General features: G+C 36.8%; 1 protein-coding gene across 1 annotated transcript in view; it reads right to left on the bottom strand.

Moving 5' to 3' along the window:
- LOC126966217 (integrator complex subunit 4) overlaps nt 1-13,714 on the bottom strand; it is a 35,169-nt gene extending 21,455 nt beyond the window's left edge. Inside the window, exons 1-9 of the mRNA XM_050810161.1 lie at nt 13,493-13,714; nt 13,068-13,400; nt 10,472-10,720; nt 10,060-10,235; nt 8,003-8,195; nt 5,470-5,644; nt 3,638-3,843; nt 2,037-2,159; nt 41-176 (exon numbers count right to left, since the gene is read on the bottom strand). Coding sequence (XP_050666118.1) covers nt 41-176; nt 2,037-2,159; nt 3,638-3,843; nt 5,470-5,644; nt 8,003-8,195; nt 10,060-10,235; nt 10,472-10,720; nt 13,068-13,400; nt 13,493-13,546 — 1,645 coding nt within the window. The 5' untranslated portion in view covers nt 13,547-13,714. The remainder of the gene's footprint in view (nt 1-40; nt 177-2,036; nt 2,160-3,637; nt 3,844-5,469; nt 5,645-8,002; nt 8,196-10,059; nt 10,236-10,471; nt 10,721-13,067; nt 13,401-13,492) is intronic.
- Between the last annotated feature and the right edge of the window lie 5,699 nt (nt 13,715-19,413).

Genomic DNA, 19,413 nt, shown 5'->3' with positions numbered 1-19,413 from the left:
ATTATTATATCCTAAGTATTGTTCATAATGAAAAGGATACAAGACGGATCTTCGACATCAGGTTCGGGCATATCGAAGAATGGATGCACAGCGAGCAGACGGGTCGTGAGCGGTAGCACCAAGGTTGCGTGTTTACTTCCCATTTGTTGTACACAGCGAAATGTTGACCGCTTGTCCTGAGTCCCATTCAAGTCAATTCAAATGAAGTCATTTATTTTCATAGATTGAGCGGGTACATTGGTGTTACATTATAATCATAGGTGCTAACAATCTGCCGGGTAGGAATGCAATAATAATATTTTACAATTGACTCTAAGTTTACAGTGGAAACATACGACATAATAAATAAAACAGCGTGGGGTGTAGAAGAATTATTATTTTAATAATATCTTAAAAAGCACCCCACGCTTTTTTACAATAAAATATATACTTTTTACACTATTTTCAATTTAAATTTATTTTCTATTTTTTAGTTGAATTTTATATAAATCGTGCTTTTTAGTTTTTTTTAACTATTATTTATTTTTCATTTTTTAGTCAAATTAGTGTAATGTCATCGGTCCTCGATAAATCTACAAAGTTTGGACGAAATCTAGCCGTTTAAAGTGGGTCAAAATCGCGCCCAAAGAAGTCGGTTACAAACATAGATACAAAAATACAGGTGAAGCATTAGCTTCACCTGTATTTCATACGCTTTATATTAATAAAGCGTATGAAAACCACATTATTCATAAAAGTCTACTATCCATCATAATATTATTAAAATTTAAAAAATAAAAAATGTCAATTTGTAATATCTAAATTAACTTATTCTAATGACTATAGATTTAGCAGACGGCAGAGGGCACGGTGAACAAGTTTAAATAAAACAAAGAACGTGTGTGTCTCAACAGAAGTGATAACTGATCTAAGTTGAACTATTTCATATTAAATTTAATACTTAATTTATTAAACGTAAATTTTATGTATTATGATATGATAATGTAAGGAAAAGTTATTAATTAATATAATCTTTTATTGATTATAAAATATATTTTATTCTTACTTACAAATCTTGAATACGTATATTAGAATTTTTTGTATGTACATTATTAGTATCATTATTTAATCGTATAAAAGTAACAATTGGTTAGAGTGAGAGAGGAGTCTGCCTACCGCTGACGTACGCGTTACGTTACGAAGAAGTTTACCCTTCCATAAGATGTTAATTGATGATAATAAATTAAATATATATAATAAAGAAAATAATGATAATAAAAATTTAAACAAAATATTATATTTGAATTTTTTATTTTCCATTAAATTTTTGTATAATATTAAAAGAGAGAGATTATAAAATGCTGCACGGGTCGGGCGGGCCAAACGCCTATCATTAAATAAAGGGGAAAAAAATATGTTCATAGGCAAATGAATTTGCTAGAAACTGTGATAACCGTAATGTTAACACCAGGAACCACAATACACCAGAACACCAGGAATAGACACAAACTTATAATGCCTACTGCTCGTCTAAGTCGAGTTAATAAATCTTTAGTGGGGCGATGTATATGCTTTTACAACAATATTCCAGAAAAAATTAAATAGTAAGTTTAATTGTGCAAGATTAGTTTGTAAACATATTTTTTGATGAAAAAAGAAGCCCTGAGTTTGTTGCGCCCATTCTTCTCAAGTCTGAGACATTATTTTTGGAATGGGTGGTAGGATTTGGCTTTATATATATACAGTGGTTAAGTATATACTAGTGGATCCGACAGACGTTGTCCTGTACACACGTCTTAAATTTGAAAAATCGTTGGAGGTTGAACGTTGGAGGCGTTCACTAACATACACATGGGCAGGAGAATTATATTATATGGACGGAATTGAGAATCTAGACCAATCTCAAATTCACTGGAACACATAAAAATATCATCAAAATCGGTCCAACCGGACTGATTTAGGAGGTAGTGCAATTGTGAATCTAAACGATTCTCGAATCCACCTGAAGACACACAGATAGTTTAATTATTGAATATGAATGTTGGTATATGTTTTACCTGTGGGTATCTCTTGAGATTCTCCAATATTTTGTCGATACACATCTCCAGGCAGGTCTTTGATGCGACGGTGCACGAAGCCAGCATTCGATGTAAGCCCTCTCTAACATCCATTGAGTAATCCTAGAAGATGAAATATGTGATATATTAAAATATTCTCCAACCGATAGGACTCAATGGCGCCAATGCCACACAATAAACAGGAGTGGTACAGAAGATTCATTTAATGAAAATGAATTTATTTTGGAAGACAACTTTACCACACATTTAAACAAAATAAATAAATGAAAACAAAATATATTGACTTAATCTATGCATATAAATAAAATTGGAGTCTGTTTCTAATATTGAAATAACAATTTTTTACTACATGTATATGAGTATATATATATGGTACATACACCAAAATTTTTCATTTTAAATTTTTTGTCTGTCTGTTTGCTCCGGGTAATCTCTGAAATAGCAGGACCTATTTTGACGGGACTTTTATTGGCAGGTAGCTGATGTAATAAGGAATAACTTAGGCTACGTTTTTTTTAGAATAAATCATTTATTTTAGAAAAATAAAGTAATGTTACAATGTCTAAGAAACGGTCTAACTCTTAAAATAATTTATATGACAAAACAAAATTTGCCATCTCAGCTAGTCTTAAATACAAGAGAAAGCAATAAATACCACTAAATGATCTCTGAGGCACTGGTCTTCCAAAACTGGGAGTCTATTCAATTACAGTTGTGTCCATTCTCCATACATACATAATGAGTACAACACTGAACTTCAGTGACCCCATTGTGTGACGTTTGGAACTGACATTTAGGATTAAAAATATAAGTAATTTTGCCACTAAAATACATAATAAAATTGAGATTTAAAAAATGAAACTAACAATAAACAATCGATATACTAAAAAAAATATAGAGAAATCAAAAAATATAATTGTTTTATATTATACTAGCCGTTCCCGCCCGCTTCGCTGGGCGAATTTTAAATAGAATTAAATTAAATTTTATTCATCTTATTACAATGAGTACAATAAAAAAATAAGTAGCCATAAAACATTTAGGATAAATTTCGCATCGTATGGTGGTAGTTCCCGCCCGCTTCGCTTGGCGTATTTTAAAAGGAAATAAATTAAACAATAAAATAAAAAATAGCCATAAACCATCTAGGATAAATTTCGCACCGAATGGTGGTAGTTTCATGTCGATACGATTTGTGGTTTAGGCATGAAAGAGCCTCAAACAAAGACCATTTTCAATATATATATAGACTAGGAAATTGAAACAAAGCTCACATAGGCTGGGGATATGGGAGATAATGATCAGTTATTTCTTTACTTTATTGGAAAATTGGAGACTGAATGTAAACCCCGTAGCGGCGGTGGTAAAACTCCACCACTTCGTGTCATTGTGCTTGAAACTTCCCCTGAGAGCCACAGTGTGGTGCTTGTTAGGAAAGAGTCTAGCCTGTGCAATGTTCCTTGTACTATAACTGACCAGCCTTTAACCAAGTTACGTTTACGGTATCTGTCATCAGTGTGTACGTAGCATAATGCTTTTTAAGGCCCACGACTAATAAAATAAAACACATAGCGAGTCACCTCCAGAGCCCCGAGGATGGTCTCCAACTGGTCCTCTCGCAGCACGATGTGGTGGGAGATCTTCGTAAGGCTGTCGATGGCCCGGAGACGCACGTCCTCGATTTCATCGTTGAACATGTCCACGAGGAAATCAAGCGAGGTCGTTGCAAATGTCGGGTTCTCCATCGACAGCTCGCAGACAGCTTCCACAGCTGCCGTGCGGACCTCTGGAGATTAAATTTAATGTCTGGATGTCACTCACCGTTACATCCTAGATAACTGTAATAATTATGGACGAGTTTTGTAATGTTATGTTATTATGTTAGGATATCATCCCCACCATCTGGATGTGTGGCGGTCCTCCACAGTGCGGTTTTCAAGGAGCTTTCTTCCACGTACTACAAAGCTGTGGAATGAACTTCCTTGTGCGGTGTTTCCGGGACGATACGACATAAATCAAAAAAAGCGCGTATACCTTCCTTAAAGGCCGGCAACGCTCCTGTGATTCCTTTGGTTTTGAGAGAGAATTTGAGAGTTCAAGAGATTGCGGGCGGCGGGTATCACTTAACAACAAGTGACCCGTACGCTCGTTTGTCCTCCTATTCCATTAAAAAAAAAGTTTTTTGTTTATTTAATATAGTAGAGGAACCACTGATGCTAATAACCCCACTTTTGGAAAGATTAAATGAAATATAGAGATAAAAGATCGAATGATTGATATCTTACGGCCGTTTTCAATAACGTATCTCTAGTTACGGATATATTGCCATAACCGTTTAATGACACGATCTTATCTATCCATAGTTATGTCCAATATAGTTAAATTATTAGTTATAGTCCAATGCTAATCTGTCGATAGGTTATTGAAATGTAAGTTAGCGTAAAAGGATAGATTTGTCTACCTCTAGCAAGATAAATTGAGAATAGATAGGTTATTGAAAACGGCCGTTAACGTCTTTAGACTTGCAACAATTTAAAAATCTTGTAGTGAGTGAAAAATCCCCGATCTTTATAAGTGCGACTTGTATGTGTTAACACATTATGTTATTATTAAAATAATAATTCATGAAAACAAAATGGTACTCAGATTTTAAATCAGTATGATTAGGAAACCAACCAGACAATGGGCAGATCGCATCGGTCCAAGAACCGAAACGTTATCGGATGACAACCACAGGCAGAAAGATGTAATACGGGAGGGGCCCCCACAACCGTTGATGTAAAAGTCTTGCCGTGCTCCGTAGTGGACGTCTTCGGACTTATGATGACCAGGCTAAAGTGAACCCTTGTCCACTTAACCCTTGATGGAAGCAAACACTGGTTGAGTGTCTAATGCGTATAATATATATAGTTCAACCCATGATGAGGCGTCTCTCTCTGCCCCTTTCCTATGTCTTTGACCATTCTCAGTACAAGTGTCATGCAAAGCAAACATTTCTATCTAGCCTCTTTTTCTACGGTTACTATTGAAAGCCGTCGATGGCAACAGAACAAGAAACCAGCGAAAAGTATCCCTCCTCTTCCCCTCGCCTTCAGTTCTTCACTACACCATATATAATCTTTCTCTTTCAATGGTTCGGTTTCTTTCATCGGTGTTCGTCATACCTGGTATGATAGATACACTCACCCATGACCATCAACGGCAACAAGACAAAAAGCCAGCGAAGTCTCCCTACTTCCTCTCGCCTACAGTAAACTATATAATCTTTCCCTGTCGATAGTTCGGTTTCTTTCATCGTCCCGGCATGAAAGATGTTTTTTTATTGTTCAAAATATACAAGAAACAAACTACTTAACAATTTAAGCCATCCTCATGAAACTCAAATGTTTATGTGAGGAAGTTATAAACTCACCCATAAACTCATCCTCCAGGCCATGCACGAACGCACCGGCAGCTCCTCCGGGCAGTAATTGCACTGTAGACTGTTCCAGAAGCTGCCCCGGCGCGTCGTCTGCCCAGCGTCGCCCACTCGCCCAGGCACCAGACCTTACTAGTTCAGCTCCTCGCTCGTGGGCAGTCTTCTTTTTCTAAACATAAAGAGGCGAATTCGAAATCATGCTGACACAGGTACATACTCATAAATAAGTCAATATGACACAATGCAATATGGCTGTATGGCATTCAACTACCAAAAATTGGCGTAGTGTGTCAGATCACCTAATACTTTGAGCTATATTATCGCTTATATACCAAAGAATACACAAGTTTCCATAAATTAATCGAACATGTTCATATCGCGTTTTTTTTCGGTTAACAAATTTAATTTAATACATAAATAAAATGGAGGTTTTCAAAAGTCTTCTCAATTTAAGGTATTCCATAGACACTTGGCCCTTACCTAAAAACAACTGCGATATCTTCATATATTTGAAGAACAAGCTTAACCCACCAAATTTAAGTATTTTCGACTTCTAGGTAGTCGATTATAGTAAATTCAAGTAGGGTTAACAGGATTTTACCCGGCCCTGTTAGTAGGGGTTACATTTGGTGGCCAACAATAACCATACTCAGATGTGCCTGAGCAGTATTTTGATTTCTTTTGTCATGTTGAACAGTTTTTAACCGACTTCAAAAAAGGAAGAGGTTCTCCATTCGTCGGTATTTTTTTATGTTTGTTACCTCAAAACTTTCGACTACGAACTCTACGACTCAAAACTACGAGAGCCCAAAATGGCATACTCAGAAATCTATCGAATGCCCCATGGTTCCTAAAAAACAATGAACTTGATAAAGAACTTAAATTTAAGACAATAAAGGAAGAAATTAAACAATATTCTTTAAATTACAAAGATCGCCTAGCAATTCACCCAAACCCATTGGCAGTGGAGTTACTAACTTTAAAGCATCCAAAGAGACTCAAGCGAAATAGCATAGTCGAATTGGACTTAAAGTAAATGGAAGAAAGGTCGATGGACCCCTCTTCCGACAAAATCCTAGACGTCCAACACATCTGCTCATAGTTTGGGGACTGATTGCAGATATAATAGAGAAAATAAAACTTTCGACTGGGTGAACCGATTTTGATAATTCTTTTTTTATTTGAAAGCTGGTTCTTTCCGTGTGGTCCCATTGTAATTTGATATGACAATGGCATCCATGAGAAAACCATAAAAGTCTTAAATTTACAATACATACGTAATAGTAAAGTGGATGATAAATTTAAGAATAACTCAATATCGCGCCAACCGATTTCGATGTTTCTTTAACATGATAATATCTTGTTTGTGCAATAGATCTACATTGTGTACTGCTAACGAACGTGTGATGAAATAATTGAACAACATTTTGCCCTTACTCCAACATAATGTGTGTTTTATTTTATAATTATATTTTACACCGGCGCGGCGGGCGCTACTTATGGCATTTGTGTTGCTGCTTGCCATAGACCAAGTATTATAACTAGACATTGGTTTGGCGTGGCCAACATCAGACAGATAATATCCTATATATATAGGTATATAATACAAGACAAGTGTTCTTTCACTATCACTTTTACATCGTAAAACACATCATCACGCCACATTTCTTTCGATTCTACTTAAAATTGTCAATGATGTTGAATAAATATTGCATATTTCACACGTTTCACAACAATAATAGCTTATTTTTATAGACGCAAATAAAAGTAAACAAAATATCTGTGCAGCGCTGTCAAGTTTGTTTAGCACACCGGGTGTGCTGACCTTGAACAAACCGGCACGCATAGCGAAACAAAAAATCTAATCACTCTATATCATTTCTTTACATAAGACTCGCATAAGTTTTTCTTTTTCTCGTTCGAGTGAGACGGGAGCTATCAATTAGTCTAGTTACTATACTTGGTCTATGCTGCTTGCGATAATGATCAGCATTATGCTGAAGTGTGTCGAATTTGTGACAAACACTCTTAAACTATAATTTGTTTAATCTATGTTAATTCTGTATTATTATGTAAATATAGTGGATTATGGGTACCACAACGGCGCCTATTTCTGCCGTGAAGCAGTAATATGTAAGCATAACTGTGTTTCGGTCTGAAGGGCGCCGTAGTTAGTAAAATTACTGGGCACATGAGACTGATTCTATGTCTCAAAGAGATGAGCGCTATTGTAGTGGCACTCAGAATTTTTGGATTTTTCAAGAATACTGAGCGGCACTGTTTTGTAATGGGCAGACCGAATCTATTACCATCAGCTGAACGTCCTGTTCGTCTTGTCCCTTATTGTCATAAAAAAATATTACATTGAAATATTATTTCTATATTTCACACCACAAAGAAATTAAATATAACATAGGTGGCCTTATCGCTTAAGAGCGATTCCTTCCAGGCAACCTATATTGTATTTGTTGCAAATAAATATATTTGTATTTGTAACCCCAGCGTGTACGCTGGGGTCAATACTTACTTTCATATTACTCATAAGCTGCTTGTCCAGGGTTTGCAAGAGGAACCTATCGGACACCGCCCGAGACGTTCCCAGGAGTGAGCAGGACAGGGCCCGCACCTGCATGCGCAGGTCATTCACAGCTGAACAAATGCGAACAAATGCATCATCCACTAGACGCATTGTTGTTTCGCCATCTTGCAGTGTTATTGTACTGAAAACATATTTACTTTATAATGATTATAACTACAGCTGGCTCACTTATCTAAGTAGCTATACAAATTAAATCTATGAACGCTGCGGGAGTTGAACCCGCGCCTTCACGAGTTCCGTCCGAGCGCTCTTACTTATTAGGAAATTGAGTTCGCTCTTTTTTTATTTTTTATGGAAAAGGAGGACAAACGAGCGTACGGGTGTAAAGTCATCACCTTTTAAGGAAGGTGTACGCGCTTTTTTTGAAGGTACCTATGTCGTACTGTCCCGGAAACACCGCACAAGGAAGTTCATTCCACAGCTATGTAGTACGTGGAAGAAAGCTCCTTGCAAACCACACTGTGGAGGACCGCCACACATCCAGATGGTGGGGATGATATCCTAACTTGTGGCGTGTCGTGCGAAGGTGAAATTCGGCGGCAGGAATCAGGTGAAACAGCTCTTCGGAACACTCCCCGTGATAAATGCGGTAGAGGACACACAATGAAGCGATGTCTCTACGCAAAGCCAAGTGATCCTGCCGTTCACCGAGCACTGGGTCCTCGACAATTGGAGCTGCTCTGCGTTGCACGCGGTCAAATGGATCGAGCTGATACTGGGGTGCGCCAGACCAGAGATGACAGGAATACTCCATATGTGGCCGGATCTGCGCTTTGTAGAGCGCTAGAATGTGGGCCGGCTTGAAGTATTGCCGTGCTCCATTTATGACGCCCAGTTTCTTCGAAGCGAATTTGGCTTTGCTCTCCAGATACGCGGAATTGGCAATCGCTCGAGATATCGAGACCCAGAATTCCCATACTAGGCGAGGCTGTAAGGGAAGTGTTGTCGAAGATTGGTGATACGACAAATGGGATTTTTTTAGAGGTAAAGTAAAAGCGAAAACTTGAGTCTTCTGGGGGTTAAATTGGACAAGGTTCAATTTACCCCATTCCGTGACCTTCTCAAGAGAGGACTCGATAGAAGACACAAGTCTCTCCCGGCACTGGTCGACTATTTCCCTAGAGAAACCTGCATGGCCCGTGTATACGGCATCACCCGTGCTGTCGTCTGCATAGCAATGTATGTTGGAGGGATCCAACATATCATTGATATGCAGAAGAAACAGTTAGCACACGGCCTTGGGGCACTCCAGCGTTCACGGGCTTGGGATTCGAGCAATAACCGTCGATAACGACCCGTATGCTGCGTCCAGTGAGGAAGCTGGAGGTCCACTTGCATAAGCTCTCGGGAAACCCAAATGATGGAACTTTTGCGAAGCGTCTTCTGCCATACACGATCAAAGGCCTTCGTTATATCGAGGCTAACTGCCAGGCCTTCCCCCTTGCTTTCGATAGCCACCGCCCATCTATGTGTTAGGTATACCAGAAGATCACCTGCCGATCGACCATGGCGAAAGCCGTACTGTCGGTCGTTGATCAACTGGTTACCCTCTAGGTATACCAAGAGGTGGCAGTTAATTATGCTCTCCATGATTTTGGAGAGCAGGGCAGGCTCTTTCCACAAACCAAATTGTTTATCTAAGTATGTTACAAATTACATTAAAATAATAAGTCTACTAGTAACTTTATTTATTCAACCCAAAGTTCCGGCCACTGGTAATGTTGTCTTAGACAGAACAAACATTTATACTTTAAAATGTATTTAACGTTCAGCACTAAGTGCAGAGGTTGTCTAGGTGTAGATGAAATAATTATCCTGGGATGTGCTCCAGTGGATGAGCAACTGTAAAAGAATCCTCGCAAATTATGTCATTCTAAAATCTGGAAGCCACTGGGTTAGTTGGAGTATGTGGCCATTGCATTGCCACCTAGCATGTAAATGTATTAAGTATAACTCTATACCACAATAACAATTGTTTTACTTACTTCTCAGGATATTTATTGCCCAGAAGCCACACAAGTTTCAGCGCTACTTCCCTTACAATTTCATAGTCATCTGAGAGTGCAGCACATACATGTTCATATATCTGTGCACTGAGTGTCAAGCCCCGCTCATGAAGGACTAACAATGACTTGAATGCTTCACAGCGCACCCTTGCATCCTGTAATTAACAAAAATACACATAAACATATACAGATATATAAATTATATCTGTTAAGAAATATCTATACAGTTTGTAACTGTTTATTATAATTTTTTTACTTTCTATTTCACTTCAATATATGGAATTTTGGTGCCCAATGGCACAATGTATCAATATACAGAAAAATATTACAATCAATCTGTCAGTCATATGTAAATGTTATGATAAAAATAATGAATATCAATTGAACTCACCTCAGCATTACTGTAATCACTGAGCAATTTTACAATAATATCTGCTTCCGCTGTCATTTCTGCTGTTCTGTCTGCTTCTGGACATATTGGATAGAGCTCGCTGATTAGTTGCAAGCATCTACACTTCACCTGGTGACTTGTGTCCTTTAGATTATCCCTGGCCACAGCTACAAGGCGGTTCATGAGGGTTTTGTCCTCTGAAAGTCTGCTACCCAGTTTTATCAGTGTTGCTATACCTTGAGCTATTACCTGTAAAATAAATCTTGTGGCTTAAATATTATCAGTGAAAGGCTTTTTGAAATATGGCACTTACACCAGTGAATAAGTGAATAACTGTACAACAGATATAGACTATATATGAATAAGAATATTTAAAGTTGATATAACGGTACATCCTGCCTGGTGAGGACTCTATCCATTACTTTATTGCAGCAACAAGAAAACATTAGATGAGTGACTCCCAGTGTGACTAGTATCCCATCACAGTCATACACTCACTATAGGGAGGGAGGCTCCTATGCACAGGAAGCCGGCTAGATTATGGGTACCACACAACTACAGGTGCCACTACAACGGCGCCTATTTCTGCTGTCAAACAGTATGTGTATACATTACTCTGTATTTCGGTCTGAAGGGTTGTACTGACTATTGTGTCTAGTATATATATGTATAGTGTATAGCTAGTGAAATTACTGGGCAAATGAGACTTAACATCTTATGTCTCAAGGTGACGAGTGCTAGTGTAGTGCTGCTCAGAATTTTTGGGTTTTTCAAGAATCCTGAGTTGCACTGCATTGTATTGGGTAGGGCGTATCATCATCAGATGAATGTCCTGCTCGTCCCGTCCCTTATTTTCATAAAAAAATAAAAAAAGAGACAAAATATCAGAACTACACTTGCACCCTGACTTGTTTCTTGCTTCTACATCTAATTATTTTTTGTTCATCTTTAGTGGGACAAGTGCCTAAGGTGTTGGCTAGATAGTTAGTACTGTGGCACCTTTTACTGCGGCTTTTAAGTTTTAGTTGCACATGTATCTGTTTTTCATTGGAAAGTGGGATAGGTAGTGCTGGCATAGATTTCAATTCAGAACAATAAAAGAATGTATGTTCATATGCACATAAGTGAATTTGCGAGAAACTGTCATAAATGTTAACACCAGGAACTGACATAAGCTTATAATGCCTACTACTCGGCTAAGTCTTTTGTGGGGCGATGTATATGCTTTTACAACAGGATCCCAGAAAATGTTCAAAACAAAAGTATTACGTTATTCAAAAAAAATTTAAAAAACATTTGTGTGGTAAAGGTTACTATAACATAAATGACTTTCTTAATGATACTACAGATTGGGAATGGAGCGACCACCCTCAGGCTATTGAATAATATGTTTAATTGTACAATGTTACTTTCTATTCTATTCTATTCTTCCTTATATGACTAATCCTTAGAAAAACAGACAAATACAAGGTTCAGTTAAGATAACCATAAGCATCTGCAACATGTCCAAAATATATGCTTTAAACAAAAATAACATGAAAGGAGACACACAGTCACGCCTCAAGTGACACCTCAAAGTAGTTTCTTCAAAAACATGTAGTCACCGAGAGGTACAAGTGTTTTCAACATTTTTTAATCCACACTATATTATTATTACTAATTTATCATGAAAAGTAAGGAGATTCCAGCATTAGAAAAAGGCAAGATTTTAAACACCTGCATAACACCATGTATGTCCTATGGATGCCAAACCTGGGCCCTTACAAGCAAAAAAATGAGAAAACTGGAAGTATGCCAAAACACCATGCAGAGGAGCCTATTGGACATAAAATTAAAGGACATTAACAATGGTGATCCCCATAACAAAAACTGTGAAAAAACTTAAGTGGAAATGGACGGGTCATACAATCAGAGGCCCAAACAAGTGGTCACAGAAACTCACCCATTGGTACCCGAGAGATGCTAAAAGAAAGAGAGGCAGACAGATACTAAGGTGGGAAGATGACATAAAGAAGGTTGCTGGACCAGTTTAGAGTAGAGAAGCGCGGGAGAGAGGGCACTGGAAGGTTCTAGAGGAGGCCTATGTCAGTGGACAAGCTAGACACATTGTTAAAAAATAGAGGAAAAAAAAATACATGTTCTTTGTCTTTATCTTTAAATTATTAAGAACATACTGAAACCACTCTGACTTATGTTCAGCTATGTTGTGCATACATCATACAACAACTAAGCTGTGTTTTATACTGACTTAATTAATGTCACAATGCATAATAAAAATTAACTTACTAGTGGTTACGCAGTGCTGAAAGGTAACCTATGGAGGACCATTTTTGTTTCCAGATTAAAAATTAATTTATATATAAAAGAAAAGCGCTAAGTATATCTTTTGTTTTGAGGCTATTAAATTAATGTGTAAATGTCTTTAACCTTTTAAATTTCTGTTATTAACAACCAAAACTCAACTAAATCACCTTCAAAAACTAAGAAATTGAATAATATAGGTACTTAATATAAATAAATAATAATCTTACATAAATGTAAGAAAATATGTCTAATATTACTTTGTTTAGATCGTGAAATATTAAAATCTTGGTACCTTATGTGATGTTTCATTCTTGATCAAATGTATAGTCTCTTCAATTAAATTGTTTAAGTTAGCTCCAGGACACTCCAGGCCAATATCACAATAGAGCCACAATATTTTCACACGAACAACTGATTCTTCTTCTGACTGAAAATGCTCAGACAGTTTCTTGATAGCTTCCTCAACATCGGATTCTTGAAATTGAAGACAATCAGATATTCTTAATAGTAACTGTAAAGCCTCATCACTGGATTTACATTTCTCCAAAAGACCCACAAAGGCAGCAGCTGAACTTCCAATGAGGGGTTTCTTGACTAGATGCAGCTTTTTCGATGACGGTCCCTCCTACAAAATAATAATCATTTCATTCGTATTAATTAATAATCGTTTTTGTGTATAATATTTGGAGGTTTATTTTTGTTTACATAAATAATAACCTGAAAGGATTTGTTATACTCCGCTAAAGCTCGCTTCTTAAGAACCGCTGCCATTTCAAACTGATTTTTAAATTGTAATTTGTAATAACCAATAGGTACGTATTTAACTATTTAGGTCTTCAAGTAGTCAACACAAAGCATGAAAATAGCATGAAATAATATTTCTCTATTTCAAGAAAAGAAAGTAAATAATAAATACGACGGACGACCGCTTCCCTATATATTATTATACTCTTTGACAAAGAGAATTAAAACACTACGTTCACTCTTTGAATACGACACAATAGTCAATACAACTCGGGCGAATCAACCTTTAAGTCGAGTCTTTTTTACTATCTAAATAATATGTATAGTTTTCATTTCACAGTTCACTTATCAATTCACTTTATTTTATATTGTTAGAATTGTATTCTTAATATATTTGTATAATGGTTTATAACATATAAAAACTCACCCCCGCGCGTGAACGGAGGCGGACGTGTACGTTTGTGATATTGAATAATAGTAATTACTTAAATAATTAGTATAAATTGTTGTTATTCCATTGCAATGGAGACAAAATGTGATGGTTGTAGTGCCGGGATATTTGATATAGCTTATATGAAGTGTTCTCAAGAAACATGTAAAAAGTTATACCATGTGCAGTGTTTAGCAAGGACATCGGTATCATTTACGATGCTTACTGAGGAAGCTAAGAACCAGTGGGTATGTCCTGAATGTATGTGTAGTAACCCGAAATGTAATAACTCAGAAACTCCAGTCCGGGGTCAGAATTTGAATCAAACATTTACTCCGAATAATAAGTTTGTAAACGTTAACACGATGCGTGGCAACCGAATGAAATCAAAAGATATATCTAACGATAATATACCAATCCTTAATTTCAACGACAGTCCTTATTTAACCGAGTTACGAGAATGTAGGGCAGAAATGAAGTTCTGTATGGGGGCCCAAACAGAATCAAACAAGCAGCTTCAAGAACGGCTAAGTAGAACTGAACTGGAGTTAAAGGAATTACGAAACAGTATGCACATTATTCAACAAAAAGCAGACAGAGTGAGCACATTGGAAGACGAAATTAAAGAACTTAAATTTAAAAACTCACATCTAGAAGGATGCTTAAAAGAATTTGAGAATCAAGAAAAAAAATCTAAATTAAGCATTAATAAACCATAGATGTCGTTTGCAAAGGTTGCAGCACAAAATCAAATGAAGGTGGATGCAAAACCAAGTTTGGCCATAAAAAATGCGGTTTCAACAAATATTGATTTATTTCTGAATACCAGTAGTAAGAATAAATCACTGATGGAACTCGATAAAAGTATTGTTGTTGAAGAGCGGGGATCTAACTACAGTAACAGACAAATTGTCACTGAGGAACCGCAAATGAGAACTAATGACATAATAGAGGATAATGTATGGACAGAAGTTCGTTCGAGAAGGAGTAGGTATCCAAATAAGGAGATAAAAAAAGGAGGAATGACAAATTCCAAGGACATTGAAGGAACAGAGAGGAAAAGGTATTTACATGTGTGGCGTCTGAAAAAAGAAACCACAATTGAAAACTTAGAATCATATATTAAAAAAGTATGTGGTGGAGAAATATTAATTAAGGTGGAGAAAATAAGACATAAAACTGAAAGTGACTATGCTTCATTCATAATAGGAGTACCAGAAAGTTTGTATGGAAAATTATGTGAACCAGAAATTTGGCCTGTTAATGTCGAATTTTCTGAATGGGTGTGGTTTCGTCGATCAGATGAAAAATCTAAAACAAAGAAAGCAGGCCAAATCGGTTTATTATCAAAACGTACGAGGTCTCCGCACAAAATTAGAAGAATTTTATGCAGGGTTGGCTTCCGCAAATTCAGATTTATTTGCAATCACGGAAACGGGATGCAACAAATCTATTTATGATGCAGAAATAATTCCGCCTGGTTACACTATTATAAGGTGTGACCGAGCAGATGGACGTAAGCAGGGCGGCGCGTTTCTCGTGGCCACACCGCACTTCGAACTGCGGCGAGTACACTGCGACATCAACATTGATGCTCATTCCTTTGAACTAGCTTGTGCGAGTGTCTATAGGCGCGAGAGATTCTTGCTTTTGTTATGTATAGTTTACATACCGCCTACCACTAGTGATACGGAATATATGCTACTGTTTAGTATTATTGAGGAATACTGTAAAAAATTTAGTGAAGTAGTTGTTGTAGGAGATTTTAATTTATATTCGTGTTCTACGTCCATAAATAATTATTTTGAATATTTTCAAACTTATTGCGAGTTCATTCAGAGCAACAAAGTAGGGAATTGTAATTTCAGATATCTGGACTTAGTTTTAAGTTCGCTTTCGACGGGGACGGTGACCGTATGCGCGGCGGCGGCACCGCTTGTGCCGGTGGACGCGCACCACCCGCCTCTCAAGATTGCGTTGACCTTGACCTCGCATCAGCAAACCGACGTGTATCCACCCGATGCAAGCGTACGTACACCACTAGCCCAGCCAACTGGTTGGAATTTCTATAAGGCTGATTTCCCATCATTGTATTCGGCTATTTCGGCGGTAGACTGGTCTATATTGTACGATTTAGAGTTGGAGGAAAGCTTGAACTGTTTCTATGACATTCTTACATCTATCACCGATGACTGCGTTCCAAAAAAAAGCGAAGTCCGGTAACCTCGAGGTACATTTACCCCGAATGGTACACGGTTGAAATAATTCGCAACATAGAACTAAAAGCAAAGCTTCACCGACGGTACAAGGCGAGTAAGTCCAGGTATGATTACGAAGCGTTCGCTCAGTGTAGGGTGAGTGTTAAAGCCATGATAGATTTCACCCACCGGCACTATAATAATAATAATAATAATAATAATATATTTATTTGCAAAAAACATAGTATACAATGGTGTTTAAATTTAAATAAATAATAAGAGCTTACATGTTTTGCCAGCACTATTCCTAGCATGCAAATATTTAAACACAATGTATATAATCAGAATTTCATTTCCATAAATTCCTTAATACTATAAAAATTATAATCATTTAGCCAACTATATAGCTTATTCTTGAATAATCTAGAATTTAAATTTTTTATGCTACTCGGTAACTTATTATAAATACGAACACAATTACATACACAACTTTTATTATATTTGGTAATTTTTGGAACATCATGAAGAACGAGTCTTTGTGGATCACGTCGTTTCCGCGGATTTAGATCATTAGCTGATTTAAACAATTCTTTATTTTTTTTTACAAACATACATATCTCGAAGATGTAAAGCGACGGCAAAGGTAACAATCCTAGTTTTTTAAATATGGGTTGACACGATTGCTCAGGATGCATCCCGTACATTGCCCTAATACACTTTTTTTGAGCAATAAATGCTCAATAAGCGTCGCGTTCAGAACCAGCTACTTAAGGATCCGATGTCGTTCTGGAACTATGTAAAATCAAAAAAAAGTAGTAGGGGTAGTTATGTTCGGACGATCATAAAAGGTCTTTTTAAAAATTATAATTTGTTACACAAAACTAATTACAATGATATTAAAATTTGACGTGTTACTATAACAAGACTGGAGCGAAAGTGAATTATAAAAATATTAAATTATAGACAATCGAAGTTCAGCGTCAGCATCTATTCACTTGTTCAATCTGCCACTCAGCTCTTTCACACCGATGGTGCCCCGGTAACGCCTCCCTCTTCAAGATGGAAGCGCAACTTGCAGCTTCCTCCAGCGTCCTCGCTGGCTTCTTCACTGGCTCTTGGGTTAGGCTTCATCCGCTTGCTCTTAAGCCATTGATAGATCTTTTGGATATTATCACGAAGCCTATGAAGTATAATATTACTGTAGTCAAACTCGGAGTCGCCATGATGAGGGGCAGATTAACTTCATCTGGATCTTCCACCTCTCGTGCCTGGTTAATAAGACCACGGATGTTGTCTAATGATATATCCTCGATATGCAAAGTGAAATCAGCTGGTGACTTATATGAATAGTCTTGTTGATGTGGCAATGGTATAATTTCATTCATATTTAAAAAAATTCTATGAGCTTGAAGTGTTCTATTCATTATTTGAATCACGCATCCTTCTGAAATAGTAATGATTTGGGGTCCCTTTATTTTTTCGTAATGAGTCCTTCCATCACACATTTTCCTCACTAGCTCTTCCGTTGTTGGAATAACAATCCAGCTGTTGTCGTTGATCTTCTGAATTTTCCCACTACGCAAAACCATTTTAGCTAGTGTGCAACTGGCAGGTTTGTGTTGCACCAGTGCGATGATGCAGTCTTCATTTTTCTTTATAGACAAATTATTTAGTTGGCTGCATAGAAGTGTAGTCTCGGAGATATGCCGGCATCTGTCATCAAGGTAAGCGTACCCCTCACTTCCAAGTGCAAGGTATTTGGATTTTAGGATTATCGTAAGGTTTTGTTTATCGGGGATGGAGTACAGGTGAATAAGGTCATAAATCTGGAGGTCAACCGAGGGTATTTCTAATATAAAATTTAGTGTGTGCATTGTTTTATAAGCTTTAACCACCACAGATTTCTCTATATCATCTATTGTACGTATACCTATTTCCGAGATTGGGTTGAGAAAATAGTTTTCCTTGATACTTAGTAATTCATTAATTAAATTATGAGGATTAATTATACTAGGATGCATGACTTCCATTCGGGCAAACGTAATTGCATTTTCTAATATCATTAGCTTATTTAAAATTAATTGTAAACTAAAACTTAATTGGACGTATATATCTAGAAAATGTAATTGATTATAAACTAAATTAGAACTATTAGAAACATTATTAACTATCGAGGCTAGTTTATTCTGATTCTTATTAATCTTTTCTAATTCTGAGGTAAATTCTTTAATAGTATTTTCAGCCAAAAAAAATGATTTTTGTTGCTTGTTTTTAATATTATTAACGGTATTCTGTATAGAACTAATTTCTTGTTCTATTTTTTCTGCGTCATTATTGTCCAAATTTCCAGTTATTGCTTTGACTATTGAGCCAAGCCCGTTTACTAATCCTCGCTTAACTCTGTAATTATTAGAATAAGATCTAAATAAGCTAAGTTTCTTATCTACCAAAGTAAAAGTGTAATTTAACTGATCTTTGTATGTTTTATGCGAATCTCCGGATACTGTATTTACTTCTAAAGACTTTGTTATCATAAAAAGTGAAAGTAATTTCAGTGACGAAGATTGAAGTGCTGTAACATTGTATACACATACTAGGCTGAAGGAATCGATCTGCTTAAATACTTGCCCTTCTTTAATAAGTACAATGCCATTTGTATTATCTATTGAGTCTATAACTACGTCAGCTGATGCGTAGAGCACGAGGGCTCCTGCGTAGAGCATGAAGGCTCTTGAGATGAAGATCCTGTAACAAGATGAGGCCGTCTGAGCAGCTTGTAATGAACTCTTATTGATTTGGCATTCGGATGACTACCAATAATTTCGGCTATATTATTAGGATGCAAGTGAATTATTTTATACGGACCTTTATAAGTAGGCTTTGTTTTGTCGTCTCGCGCCGTTTTTGCCACCTGTTTGTAAACAGTTTCACCTACCTTGAAAGCCGCTTCTTGTGCTGCCTGGTTCCTCTTGCTAATTATCTGCTCCTTATTTTTAGACATGTATGCTGTAACGCACTCTTGTACAGCTTCTGCGTTATTTTTATGTTTTAGAACATAATTTTGATAGAATTCCTTCGGGTAATACAGTTCAAGTGGATTCCTAGATGCTGTATATCCAAACATTAATTCATGTGGTGTATACCCAGTACTGGAGTGAATTGAATTATTATAGGCGATAAGTGCATATTTCATTAATAAAGGCATAGGGTCGTCTTTATTTGTCATTATTTGAATTCTTATTATTTCAGCAATAGTGGAATGGAAT

Source organism: Leptidea sinapis, chromosome 9 (assembly GCF_905404315.1).
Source record: "Leptidea sinapis chromosome 9, ilLepSina1.1, whole genome shotgun sequence".
In the NCBI taxonomy this organism is placed as follows: domain Eukaryota; kingdom Metazoa; phylum Arthropoda; class Insecta; order Lepidoptera; family Pieridae; genus Leptidea; species Leptidea sinapis.
This window is presented reverse-complemented; position numbering and strand designations above follow the sequence as displayed.